Genomic DNA, 14,179 nt, shown 5'->3' on the forward strand with positions numbered 1-14,179 from the left:
GTCTGTGGAGCGACAGCAAAATGGAGATATTTTTAAGGGGGGGTTGGCTGGCGGGAGGGGGGTTATTGCTACTGGGTGAAGGGTCTATCAGTATGTCTTATTTTCGGGGTATGGCTTGTATCGCGCAATTGCTTAGAAATCCTGCTATGGCTTATATAATGACTACGTCTTAAAAAAGGGGAAACACGGTATATACTGTATAAGAGATCACTTTGAGCACTTAAGAAGTAGGTGAAGAGGAAGATTAGGCTGACAGCTCCAAATTCCTCTATTCAATGTATAAGTGATCCCACAGGTCTAAAACGAATTTACAAAACAACAGATCAGATACTCAGGACTGAATTCAAATAGGGAGAGTGCACCAGCCGGAAGATAATTCAGTCCCCAATTGGATGGTTTAGGAAATAAGTCTGACTAGGCTTGGAACAACTTGGAGGCTGTCCAGTTCAGCTCTGATGTCCAGTACCAGTTCAGGAAAACCAAATATCTGTTCCTCCCTGTTCACTCTTATGGGAATTAAAACTAAAAACAACGGCTATTACTCCCCCCCCCTTGACGGAATTTGATGAAATTTACACACAGGCGTTTGGGGCTCGGTCTGGAGCCGTCGCTTCTCCGAATCACAGCAGGCCTGTCTGGTTAACTTTCACTCACCCGCTTTTGAAGGTTTGTGGCCTTATGGCAAAAACGTAGGGAGGCTTTGCTATAGCTGTCCCATCTTTAACTGGCACTGAATCCTCGAGATGCCCGTCTTTCCCTGGAGCTTTCCTGCAGGGGAGGAAGTCCTCTCCCTCCCTCCCCCCCCCTTTTGGGTTGTTCTCCCTTGAAGGTTGCCTCCCCCACACCCCCACCCGTTCCTCTGAACACATGCCTGCCTTTTCTACCCCGCCCCCTCCTTTGTACCGGGACCCGTAGAGGGTCGAGGCCAAAGGCAGCAAGAGGCCTCTCGGCAGTGCCCTGGAGAAGCGCTCTCCCTCGCAGACAGGCTACCGGCCGGGCCCCTCAGCTGGGGCAGAAAAAAAAGCCCGGGACTTTCCCGGTCTGCAGTCTTCTCGGGGGTGGGGTCCTGCTGCTGCACCGGAGCGCTTGTAGACACCGCCGTCGTCGCTGCTGCTGCTGCAATAATAACTGCGGGGTGCTGCGCGCCCTGGTCACCCGCAGCAGCAGCAACTGCAAACGCAGCGCCGGCGGTGAGCGCGAGGAGGAGTCGTCCAAGAGCGACCCTCCCAGGCGGTGCCCTATTGGTCGGCGCAGAAGCCCGTCACACGCGTTGCGGCGCTCGGATTGGCCCTTGCCGCGGTAGACGGCCGCCCTGGCACAACCTTCCCCCTCTCCCTCCCTGCGCCCGACGCCGCCGCTGCACCGCTCCAGCCTCGCGCCCGCCTCCTCCCGGCCGGGCTTTGTGCGGACGGAACGCGAGGAGGAGGCGGCGGCGAGGAGGAGGCGGAGGCAGAAGCAGCGGCGGCGGCGGCCAAAGGCAGGCGCCCACCATGTGAGAGGCCCGCTCGCCGGCCCGCCGGAGCCGCGCCGCCTCCCCGCAGCAGCTCCTCCTCCTAGTGGCCGGGCTACCGGCAGGCAAAGATGCTCAGCCGGTTGATGAGCGGCAGCAGCAGGAGCCTGGAGCGCGACTACAGCTGCACCGTCCGCCTCCTGGACGACAGCGAGTACTCCTGCACCATCCAGGTGCGTCCCAGCGCCGGGAGACCGACTGACCGACCGAGTGTGCAGTGGGGGGTGGGGGGAGGATAGAATCGCCATCGTCGCCTTTCCTGGCACCCGCGCCCCGACGAGCCTGCTCGCCTCCTGCTCCAGCCGTCGGGGAGGCAGCGGGGATCCCCGTCCGTTCTTCTCCCCTACTTGCCCAGCTCGCCGGAGGGCAGAGCGGCGCAACTTCCCCGCTGGCAGCGCTAACTTTGCAGCCGGCGGCGACGGCGGCGCAGAACAAAGCGGAGGCGAGACCTGTAGCTCTCCTGCCGCCGCCGTCATCCAGGCGGGGGAGCCGCACGCTCCCTGCCTCGCTTTCTCTCTCTCGGGGCGCCCTCCGGGCTGGCGTTGCACCAAAAGGGGGGCGGGGAGAGAATTCCGCCTCGGGTGCAAAGCTCCGTGCCTTTTTGGCTAAACGGGGGTGGGGTGGGGGGAGGTGATGTCCCCCTCACCCGTCGGTGTTTCCGTCCCCAAGGATGGGAAAGGAGATGCAAGGGTTGGTGGAGGAAGGGCAGAGCGCCCGAGAGCAGAGGGGCGCCCATGGGTGCCTGGAGAGCACAGTCCTCTTGGGGACTTCTGCTTAGCCTGGGACCGGCGAAAATCTGAGCAAGAGGGGGGCGCCCTCTTTTGTCTCCAGAGAGCTGGGCATGGAGCACCCTCTCTCCCTTTGGGGCCCCCTCCTGGCTTTCAGCAGGGCGGCCTCCTTAATTGGGTGCAGCAAAGAGCCTGAAAACACCCCAGGCTGACTACGGTAGCTCCCGAGAGTGGCAGATCTTCTTAGGAGAGATAACGACGTGCCCACAATTCTTTCGCCTTTAATGGGGTGCATCTTATTTTTCTTTAATGGGGATGCTCGCTGAACTCTTTCTGTTTGCATTGCCATCATCTTGGGCAGAGGGGAGGAGGGCCAGATCATTAAGACTTATGGGCAGCAGCCGAGAGGCTGAGGGCCCCCCCTAGCCCAGGGTGGGCTCAGTAGTTCCGCTCCATTACATGGAGGCATTAAATCTCGTGGGTACCCTTTTTCGAACTCCCCTGGACCCACTGTTTAGTCTAGAATCCAGGGGGTTAGGCTATAATTCCCACTGATACCTACTTTACTTTGTAGGCTTTTGTTGATCTAGCCAGACCTTTCCCCATGATTCCCCCCCCCCATCCTTGAGGACTAGACACTTTTTCAGTTTTCACATGAAGCAAATGGTCCAGTTCTCATGTTGTGCTTGAGCAGTAATGGAGTAACATTGTCCTGGGTAGGAGATGTGGAGAGAGGGGGAGATATTGAAGCACCTGCTTAGGTGATCTGAAAAGGTAATCGGGCACATTCTCTTCAAGGTCACTGGAGGAACGACACCCATGCCGGAGAAAGTCTCTCTTTACACACTCTGCTCTGTTCCTTCCTCTCCCGCCTTTTTTGACATGTTGCATTGTCAGCGCGTGTCTGTTTTGCCCCTAAGGATGTGCATTAATTTTTCTTAGGTGGCATTTCTCTTTCCACATTGTCTGTTGTGAGCACAAAGGCCTGGATGTGGCTTAATCACAGCACCCTCGGTGACCCACACATTGCTCAGCAGAGGGGTGTGTGTGCGCGTCCCCTATGTGTTTCCAAAAGCTGATGTGCCATTTCAAGTTAGAGCCCAGGTGGACTGAAGGCAGCTTCATCCTTGGACTCTTCTGAACGAATGTGGGTCTTGCCAAGCTCGTAGTAGCAGCAGCTGCTGCTACTGCTGCAATGTGTGAGCAGGAGGGAAGACTGAGAAGGTTTGGGGCTGAATGTGTAATTCATGCATCACTCCAGCTGCCTCTAATAATGCAATCCACGTTGCCTTGGAAGTAAGACCTGCTATGTTCACAGGGGCTAATTTGTAGGTAGGAGTGCACTGCAGCCTAATTTTCCTCTGGCTTTCTCTGTGCATTGGTAGTGCCAAGTATTGCAAAGCCCCCTAGGATGGTGTGTATCTGTGTCTCGATATTGCATGTAGAGATCTACAATAAATTGTTGGCTTATTTGCTACAAGGAAGAGTTTTGGGACACAATATTATTGCTTGTAACCAGAGGGGGGTGGGCATTAACAGATGCTGGTTTCGGTCATTTGCCGAGGGAATATTCTTTGTTCTGTGGATCTCTTTTCTGCCACACTCTTCAGATGACAAACTGACTCCTTCTGTTTAACCCCAATTGACTTTTGTGTATGCTTAATCTGGGATAGAATGTCTATCAGGTAAATGAAGTGGATGGACAAGGCTGCAAGGTGGGGGCCACACGGCGTATAATGTTTTAGTTTTGGCTTCTGGTGGGGAAAGTAAATTGAAGCCACCTTTTGCAGTGGATGAAAAGATTTCTACCTCTTGTGCTGCTGCATCCAGTGCGTGATCCAGTTGCTTGGTTCTGGTGGTTCCGCTGCAATGAGGATAGAAATGATTAGCTGGTGTTCCTTCGTCCACCTGGGTGGCTGCAGTCACATCTGCGCCTGTCTGTTTGCGTGGGTCAGGGGGAGAGAGTGAAAGATTGTGAACCCTGTTTTTCAAATGCTCGGTCTGAGCAAAAGCATTTGCAGGCTGTGAGAAATGGACATCTGTATGCACAATGGTGATGGGTAATGTTTCACAATCGAGAGGAATTGCTGCCTGCTTGGTGTGCAGTCTTGCAAACCGAGAGTGAGTTCTGAAGGTCATTCCTTTGGAAAATGCCGAATCCACTTACTTGGGTTCAGGGATTTTGTTTCAAGAGCATTAAAAAATAAAACAAAACCTATATGCTCCATTTTGACTTTTTAAAAATATGAATGCAGGTGTATGCATTTTCTTGTCCCTCATACTGTTTTAATTAAGTCAGGCGAAGAATAATAGGTTTCCAAGACAGAAGATATATTTGACCCCTCACTGTTGGCGATTTAGTTGAAATGATTTGCATAAATGATCTGTCCATACTCATGGCTGTGCTGTGTTTGGATCGGGGTGGTGGATTCAAAAGACGGCAGAGCCCATCTGAAGTGTGTGTCCCTTTTTGTGCTGGGGAGCATTTGCCTTTGAAGAAGGGGTCCCGCTTGTCAGAAAGACCCAGTAGCCTTCCAGATAAGAGTGGATATGAATACATCAGCACTTCTGGGGGGGCTCCTGAAAAACTGGCAGTGGAACAGTTTTGGTTTGTGCCTGACCTGTGATGGAAAATAAATCCAGGCACCACATTAGATTATTTTTAGAGGGGTGGCTGTGCTGGTCTGTGTTGTAGCAAAGCCAGCGAAGAGTCTTGTTGCATCTTAAGGAACCTTTAGGGTGGGGTGATTTCAGGCAATAAATCCGTGTGATGGCTGGTGATTCTTAAAAGGTGGGGGCTCCAAGCCTTACAGCTTCCAGGTACCACTCCCACCATACCTCACTTCAACTCTACTCTATCCAAAGTTGAGGGGAGAGAGATGAGAATTGTAGAGTCCGACTTTGCAGCTGAGGGATGGGTAAAATAATTCTATTGCTCCTGGGATTCCTCCCCTGTTTACTGTGGCTGTGTTCACACTCTCATTGACTGGACACTCATTGCGTTTCTGGTGCTGGGCTTTTAACCCGTGTTCACAGGACGTTATCCAAAATGCAGTTTTAGCTTGCACTCTGTTGTGGAAAATGGACATTTGACGTGTTCTTTCTGAAATCAGTGTCAAACTGATGGGACTGTCCCCTCCCTCCCTGATATCCTGGAGAGCTGCTGCCGGTCAGTGTAGCCAACACTGAGTTGGATGGACCAATGGGTCTGGCTTGGTATAAGGCAGCTTCCTGTGTGATGCAAGAGCCCAAACCCTCAACCATGCTGCTACTGCTGCTCTACTTTCATTTAAGAATATGCTTATTTAAGCATATATTCCTGCATTGCAGGGGGTTGGACTAGATGACCATTGGGGTTGTTTCAAAACTGCATAATTCTGTGTCCTCTCTTTTCAGATTAATTTCCCTTCTCAATTGGATTTAATTTTAGATTGGATTTAATCCTAAAGAGTTAATTTTCATCCTGGACCTTCCCAAAATAACCCCATTAATGAATTATCCTTGATTCATTTTCCCCCTTTCCAAAAGTGATTTTCTCTCATGTTCCCTACATTAATGACCTGCTCTCCTAATGCAAGAAAAATGAAAAATACCCTTCACTCATCCTGGCTGCCCTTGAATGCAGCCTGAACCACAGACATCTCTGTTCTTCCACCTTCCAGAGGCAGGACCCCGAGACCCCCCAGGAGAGAGCTGTGGCATTGGAAGTGGATGGGCAGCAGCTGTCTCTCCATCGGCCTCCCACCAACCTGCCTCGCTGTGATGCTGCCGCTCTCACGGCTAATAACCACGGATGTGCTGGGGCTCCCTCTGGAGGGGCTACCACCTGGGAGCAGACCTTGCAGGCCCCAGTCTGCCTCCGCCACCACCAGTGCCGAATTGACTGTCGATCTCATACAAGCACTGTAACTAAAAATCACTGTTTCCTCATTTAAGTCCCAAGCATTTTCACTGATAACGTTTGGAGGGGTTGCTTTTAAAAGTCGACAGCAAAGGGGACAGCTCACTAGGTCGCCCTGCGCATAGAGCTGTAGGTGCTGTGCACACCATGCAGCTCTCAGCAGTTTGGTAGGGTGTGGATAGGACCCGAACAAATGGATTGCAAGAAAAGAGAAACGTTAGAACAGGCATAGGCAAACTCCGGCCCTCCAGATGTTTGAGACTACAATTCCCATCATCCCTAGCTAACAGGACCAGTGGTCAGGGATGGTGGGAATTGTAGTCCCAAACATCTGGAGGGCCGGAGTTTGCCTATGCCTGCAAAGCAGAGGTTGGATGACCATCTGTCTGGGATTCTCTTGCTCTGGTTCCTGCATTGCAAGGGGTTGGAATAGGTGACTCTACAAGTCTGCAGTTCTATGATAAGCCCTCTTCAGGTGTTATGATGACGGTGAGTTAAGTAAAAGCACATGGGTGGGGGTCTGCGGGGGCAAGCATGCTCACTCGACCCTCTCATGCCATCCTTATCACCCTCCGGCTACCAGTCGAGCGAGTTGCCTTCTGAGCCCTGTCCACGTTTTAGACTGAGGAAGGCCTGTGGCTCCATGCCAGAGCATCTGCTTTGCATGCTGAAGGTACCAGGTTCAATCTCCGGTAGCATCTTCTGGTAAGACTGGGAGGGTTCCCCAGTATGAAACCCTGCTGCCAGAGCTAGATGGACCCAAGGGTCTGACTCAGTGTAAGACAGCCTTCTGTGTAGTTTCCCTTGGTTTTCTGGCATTCTAAAATGAGCAGGGGAATCCATGAGTTTGCATAACACGCCATCGTATCGCCCGGAGGAGGCTGTTCACTCTGAAGTGCTCAGTTTATAGGAGAATTCAGTGGGGGATTACGGTCAACTTTAACAGGTTCTGGGCCCCTTTTCTATTACGCTTCTTGCTGGTGATGCTGATGACAGCCATTTCTATGCTCCAAAGACTCTCCTTTGATGGGAGGGGAGCCTTATTGCCCCCCTCCCCCGTCTTCTCCGTCTTAAAAGGACAACTTTCTCTGTTCCGCAACTCCCTCTCCCTTGAGTCAAGTTGGTGATATGATAAGGTTTCTCTGTGAGGAAGGCTCAACACTCCCCCCCCCTTCCTCCACCTAGAGCATCTCTCGAGTAGTAACAAGCTCCAGGGAACACATTTTTTTTCAGGATGCCAGAGAGAGATTGTTGAGGTGGAGGGGGGTCTAGGCTTCACAGGGGTATAAGTCCAGATTGTGGCAATAGCTGAGCTTTCTGCTTTCCAAGAGGATCATCTCCTCTTGGGGGGGGGTGTCATCTGGGCCCCTCCTGAGTGTTTACTGGCACGAGGGGGAATGACGAGGCACCAGCAGATTCCAGTGAGGCCCCTGAAGGCGAAGACCCCACCCAATTGGGTCAGTAACTCCCACTTGCACTGCAGCTTTGGAACTCCCTGCCTGTTGATCTCAGGCAAATGTCTTTGTTATACTCTTTTTTTGGTGCCTGCTTAAAAGGTTTTTGTTTAGGAAAGCCTGTCCAGCCTCTTATTGATGGCTCAGTAAGGCCTGTCTTGAATTGTGAGCATCTCCATCTGGTCTCTGTGTGTATGTGTCTGTCATTTAGACCACCCTGAGCCTTACTGTTCAGGGAAGTACTGACAAGTTGCAAGCAGATTTCTGCTAGGCCAAGGAAGTCTGAGGTCCCACCCTGAAAATTCAGCATTACAGTCACTCCTAAGAAGGTGTTTTGATTATTGAAAGCAAACCAAATATGTAACTAAGAACCAGTGCCTGAGTTAGTTTCTTTTTCCTCTTCCCTCCCAGCTCCCTTTCCTTTTGTGCCTTTTCTAAATTGTTAAGTCTGGAAGCAATGGTTGTTTTACTATTTAGCTTTGCAGGCTGTTCTGAGAGTCCTTTTCAACAGAGTAGTGGGGGGGGGGATGCATTAAATAAATACATCATTAGGAGAATAAGGGGTTCCCACATTTGGAACCGGACTCAGAAAAAGAACCTAGGTCGTTCCTTTTCTCAATTCGGAGGGGAAATGTGTCAAAATGCAGTATTTAATCAGAAACGACAGGATTAATATGGATTGTGGCTGACACCATGTGCACACCTCTTCCCAAACCAGCAACGGGAGTGCACCGGATGCTGAGTGTGTGCACAGCCATGTTTAGACGGTAATGTAGCTTTCTGAGCTCCGTTCTGAATTCAGTCAGGGTAAGTTCACCTATGGCTAATTCTATCTTTGCCTTGAGAATTAATACCTCTGAATGTACCCCTCTATCCTGTTTGCTAACCCTAGGAACATGGACATGCTCCTCACTTAGTTCATTGCCCTATTTGTTACCTGCTGCTTATGCACATACATACATCAAATATGATCTTTCACGTGCCAGAAATTCGGCCTTCCGGTGCTATTGACTATGGTGCTTAGAGTGGAAGCTTTGAACACAGGCGATGTTCTCGATTAGTTGGGAATGTGTGTTCCATCACAGGGCATTTTGAGATGCCATCTGCTGTTTCGTTCCCGATGCCAGACTTTCTGTGATTTTGGAACTGGCCTTCTGCTTACTGAAGGCAGCAGTGAGCTCGCTTGGGGTCTTTCATAAGGGATGAGAAGAATGGGCCTATTTCAGGCTATGCAAATGTAACTCTTTCCTGTGAAAGGCCACCTTTTTTAGTGGCAATGATGGGGTGTTTTGTTGACGAGTTTGATCCACATCTCAGATCCCTCAGTACCAGAGTCTGGTTTGCTGGTAGCTGCCTTTTGCCGAGTCCATCTAAGCCACGGGTGTCAAACACAAGGCCCGGGGGCCAAATCCGGCCCGCCAGACCTCGTCATGTGGCCCGCTGAGCGCCCCAGCCAGCGGGACCCAGCAGCGGGACCTTGCTGAAGCGCAGCGCCAACGAACAGCTGGGGCCGGGGGGGGTAGAAAGGCAGCCGGAGCAGCGCTGCGTGGAGCGCCCCGAGCCACAGCAGGAGGAGGAGGCAGCTTGCCGGGTCAGCGCCCGGCAGCGCTGCACGGAGAGTCCCGAGCCTCTGCGACGCAGCAGTGCTCTGTAGCACTTTGAATCCTCCTCCTGCTGCCACGGCTTGGCGCCTGGAAACGGCTGCTGCTGCTGCTGCTGAAGCACAGACAAAGCACCCAGCAGCGCCGCGTGGAGGAGGAGGAGGATTCAAAGTGCTACAGAGCACTGCTGCGTCCCAGAGGCTCGGGACTCTCCGCACGGCGCTGCTGGGCACCGACCTGGCAAGCCGCCGCCGCCGCCTCCTCTTGCCTCACCTCCTCCTCCTCCTGCCGCGGCTCAGCCTCATGAACGTGAGCTCAGCAGCGGCTCAGCCTCACGAACGTGCAACTCTGAGGCTTTACGCACTTCTCCTAAAACGGACACCCGCTGCCTCATGCTGCACGGGAAATGCATTTTGCCCCTGGGTCCTTTCGTGCTCTTTTCTGGCGCTGAATCAAGGCGGCGACCCCCCCCTTCCCTTTCTTTCTTCCTCTCTCTTGTTCTTATTCTTTCTTTCCCTCTCCTTCCTTCCTTCTTTATCTCTGTCTTCTCTCCCTCTTTCTTTTTTTTCCTTCTTTATTCCTTCTTTCCTACTCTTCTTTCTCTCTCCCTCCTGCTCCTTCCTTCCTTCCTTCCTTCCTTCCTTCCTTCCTTCCTTCCTTCCTATCTTTCTTCCTCTCCCTCATTCTTATTCTTTCTTTCCCTCTAATTCCTTCTTTCTCCCTTTCCGTCTTCTCTCCCTCTTTCTTTTTCTTTCCTTCTTTATTCCCTTCCTTATTTCCTACTCTTCTTTCTCTCCCCTCTTTCCTTCCTTCCTTCCTCTCTCCCTCCCACTCCCTCTTTCCTTCCTTCCTTCCTTCCTTCCTCCCTCCCTTCCTTCCTTCCTTCCTCCCTCCCTCCCCTCCCTCCCTCTCCCTCTCCTCAGAAACATAGGATGCTGCTTTATACTTCTGGCCCTTAAACCCTGGAACCAGGAGAGCAGCTCCAGTGAGTCAACCTCAGCCAGTCCCTTTGGTGAAGGGTGGTGGCTCACTGGCAGAACATCTGTCCTGCATGCAGAAGGACCCCAGCATCTCCAGGTACTAGTAGCTCTGCAAAGGTCCTGCATGAAACCCTAGCGAGCCTCCACCACCCAGTGCAGTTACCAAAAATCATTTTTCAATAAATTGTACAATAATTGTACATTTGAATATCTACTTGCCATTATTCTGACTATGTTTCTGCTTTCAGAGCTAGTTATTACTTACATTATTACAAAAAACAGTAATAATTGAATGCAGTGACAATAATTTATGATAATAAAGAGTGGACACATAGTCCTACAGATACAACCAGCCCTTTGAGGGTGACCAAACTGCTGATGCGGCCCCCGATGAATTTGAGTTTGACACCCCTGATCTAAGCCTTGTGTTGTCTGCACAGACTGGCTGCAGCTCTACAGGGTTTTAGATGGGTGGGTGCATTTCCCAGCCTTAAGAGGAGCGGTGTTAGAAAATCAGATATATAAGCTAGTCTCCAAATGACCCATCACCAAAAGAACCTAGGTCACGTACAGTTCAAGCATAAACCACAAAAAACGCAACCTGATGAGAAAATTACATACAGTGTCTAATTTATCTCCACATAGGGGTAAACAATGTAGTAAATAGCAGTGGCACTCAACCGCTCTGTCATGTAAGTCCAAATAAAGTATTACAACAAATGTTCCAACAGGACCCAATATATGTGGATCCTATGAAGTGCGAAGTCCATAAGTAGATGCAAGCAGAACAAGGTTTTCCGGAATAAAAACAACCTGTTTCACCTTTTGGCTTCTTCAGCCGCTTGAGGCCTTGTTGTTGTTTAGTCATTTAGTCGTGTCCGACTCTTCGTGACCCCATGGACCAGAGCACGCCAGGCACTCCTGTCTTGCACTGCCTCCCGCAGTTTGGTCAAACTCATGTTTGTAGCTACGAGAACACTGTCCAACCATCTCGTCCTCTGTCGTCCTAGTGTCCTAGTGCCCTCAATCTTTCCCAACATCAGGGTCTTTTCCAAGGATTCTTCTCTTCTCATGAGGTGGCCAAAGTATTGGAGCCTCAGCTTCACGATCTGTCCTTCCAGTGAGCACTCAGGGCTGATTTCCTTAAGAATGGATAGATTTAATCTTCTTGCAGTCCAAGGGACTCTCAAGAGTCTCCTCCAGCACCATAATTCAAAAGCATCAATTCTTCGGCGATCAGCCTTCTTTATGGTCCAGCTCTCACTTCCATACATCACTACTGGGGAAACCATAGCTTTAACTATACGGACCTTTGTAGGCAAGGTGATGTCTCTGCTTTTTGGCCTAAGTGATGTAAAAAGATGCGAATGAAAATCTCTTCTTATACATTCATATAACAAAATGATCTATTCAATATTATAAATACATACCAACGTAGGATTATAACCAGGAATACCACAAGAATTTATAAGGTTGTAAACCCCTTCACAATTTGGTGAGGAACATCCTTTCTTCAAATCAATTATGGACCAAGGCAGAGGTTTTTAAACTGTTGGTTTCTTGGTTCTATTTGGGTGGGCTGTGGAAAGGCTGCAGCACAGTCAAATGTATCTGTGCTCAGCCCTGCACTTACTTTCCTTGATGTTATGATGGAGGGCTTAAGATGCCCAGCAACGGGGTCCATGATTCGTGCTGCAGCGCAGAAGCACAAGACGCTTGTCTTTTGCTGTTCACAAGTCAGCTGCCTCAATGAAAATATCCGTCAGCAACCAGGTGCTCAGAAATATCCACGTAGTCGCAACTGGACCCATGCTAGTAGCTAAATGCACCTGGGGAATTTTGAACACTGAAGAGGAGGTGCTAGGGATTGAACCAGGGACCTTCTGCATGCAAAGCAAATGCTCTACCTATGCGCTAACATGAGCATTCACAAGTGAGAGGCAGCTGATACCCTCCAACTCCCATCAACCCCAGCCAGCATGGCCCGTGGTGTGGCATCCAGCAATATTGGGAGGGCTACAGGTTTCCCGTCCTGCTATGAAGTGTTAGATCCCTCAAGCTGCTAGTCCTCATGTACAGATTTGGGTTTCCAGCCATGGAGCCGCAGAGAATTGGGCTTATTCACAGGAACCAGGTGAGCCTGAATTTGGTGCCCAATGTCTTTGTTCCTTTTTGGGGTTGTTTGTTTGTTTTTGCAAATTCCGCCTTCTCTGCAGGAAGTTGGTCTAGGTGGCCATTGGGTTCATTACAGCCTCGTGATTCTATTTTAGCCTTATATAGGCCAGTCCCGGAGGAAACCCAGATCCAGGAGGATGCAGCAAGGATATGCATGGTGTGACCTCATTAAGAGGCGAGTCTGTCGTCTTTGTTTCCGCCGCTGTCCCCTCAGAATAGGAAATTAAATTATCGCAGGAAGAAGGCTCGTGGAATGGCTAGGCTTGCAAGTCTGAGGGACTGCGGTGAGGGAGCTGTCACTTGTTATAAATGGGAGTCCGCTGCTGCTCTTCCCGCTGCACCAGGAGAGACTCACAGCCTCTGAGCAGGGTTTCAGGTCCGCCATGGTCGAGCTGCTGGGCTGAGAGGAGCGTGTTGCCCGCCGAGCCAAGGGCAGGCAGCGTTGCCCATCAGTCTCTTCCAGAGTCAAACCTGGTGGAACTGGAGTATGCCAGGTACAAACAGTGGAAGAATCTATTCATCCTTTGTGCCGCAAATATAACTATTACATTATTAATTTTATCTATTGTAGCGGATCCCAGACTTTTTTTTTTGGAGACCCTGCCTGTCTCCACCCCTGGCTCCATAAGCTCATCCCCAGTGCCCTCTACCATGCCCTATAAAAAGCATGATTCAGAATAGCGGTCTGTACGCCCCAGCAAAGACGATAATAACACAGTAAAACTCAAAACAATTAATTGCACCTTTATTCAAAGTCCAATGAAAGCTGTTTAGTTTAATTCGATAAAATTGATGAGCTTGATGCAATATACAATGTTTTGAAAGTCTAGGACAGGGTCCCCAAACTAAGGCCCGGGGGCCGGATGTGGCCCAATCGCCTTCTCAATCCGGCCCGCGGACGGTCCGGGAATCAGCATGTTTTTACATGAGTAGAATGTGTCCTTTTATTTGAAATGCATCTCTAGGCTATTTGTGGGGCCTGCCTGGTGTTTTTACATGAGTAGAATGTGTCCTTTTATTTAAAATGCATCTCTGGGTTATTTGTGGGGCATAGGAATTTGTACATTTTTTTTTTTCAAAATATAGTCCAGCCCCCCACAAGGTCTGAGGGACAGTGAAAAAAGTTTGCTGACCCCTGGTCTAGGAGTCTTTTACACCTCCAGCACCCCCTCCCTCCACCTGACCTCTTAGCACCCCCCTCCCCAAGGTAATCCCACTGCCGCTTTGGGAACCACTGCTCAATTGCATTTATATCCTACTTCTCCCGTAACTCAAAGTTGTATAAATGCCCCCCCCCCGACACATTTTATTTTTGCAACAACCTTGTAAGGCACTACAGTCATACCTCGGTTTAAGTATGCCTCGGTTTGAGTATTTTCAGTTTAAGTACTCTGCGGACCCGTCTGGAACGGATTAATCCACTTTCCATTACTTTCAATGGGAAAGTTCGCTTCAGGTTAAGTACAGACTTCTGGAACCAATTGTGTTTGTAAACCGCGGTACCACTGTAGTTGGAATCTTTGCCTCCAGCAGAGGGACTTTTGAAGGAAGTAAGGGGTAAATAGGTAGAAATTAATCATCATGTTAACAGCAGCTTGGACAGAATCTTTGTAAACCTCGACTGAGATTTTATTTTGGTTTTTTATATATATACAGTAGTCATAAACAAGCCCACGCAAGCATGAGAAGCAGAAACTTGGCTTTGTTTAAAAACAGAACACTTGTTTGTTAATGGAATAATTTTAAGTGTCACAAGTTGTTTGGAAGATATTGGATTCCAAACAGAAGGGACAAAAATGACTCATTTGGATCGCCATCAAAAGCACTTTA

General features: G+C 50.0%; 1 protein-coding gene across 3 annotated transcripts in view; it reads left to right on the top strand.

The window, feature by feature from the left end:
- Positions 1 to 1,442: 1,442 nt before the first annotated feature.
- The window catches only part of FRMD5 (FERM domain containing 5), a 133,824-nt gene continuing 121,087 nt past the window's right edge, over positions 1,443 to 14,179 (top strand). For all 3 annotated transcript variants that reach the window (XM_035131943.2, XM_035131945.2, XM_035131944.2), the window contains exon 1: positions 1,443 to 1,683. In XM_035131943.2, the coding sequence (XP_034987834.1) occupies positions 1,582 to 1,683 (102 nt within the window). In that variant the 5' untranslated portion in view covers positions 1,443 to 1,581. The remainder of the gene's footprint in view (positions 1,684 to 14,179) is intronic.

This window comes from Zootoca vivipara, chromosome 14 (assembly GCF_963506605.1).
Source record: "Zootoca vivipara chromosome 14, rZooViv1.1, whole genome shotgun sequence".
In the NCBI taxonomy this organism is placed as follows: Eukaryota; Metazoa; Chordata; class Lepidosauria; order Squamata; family Lacertidae; genus Zootoca; species Zootoca vivipara.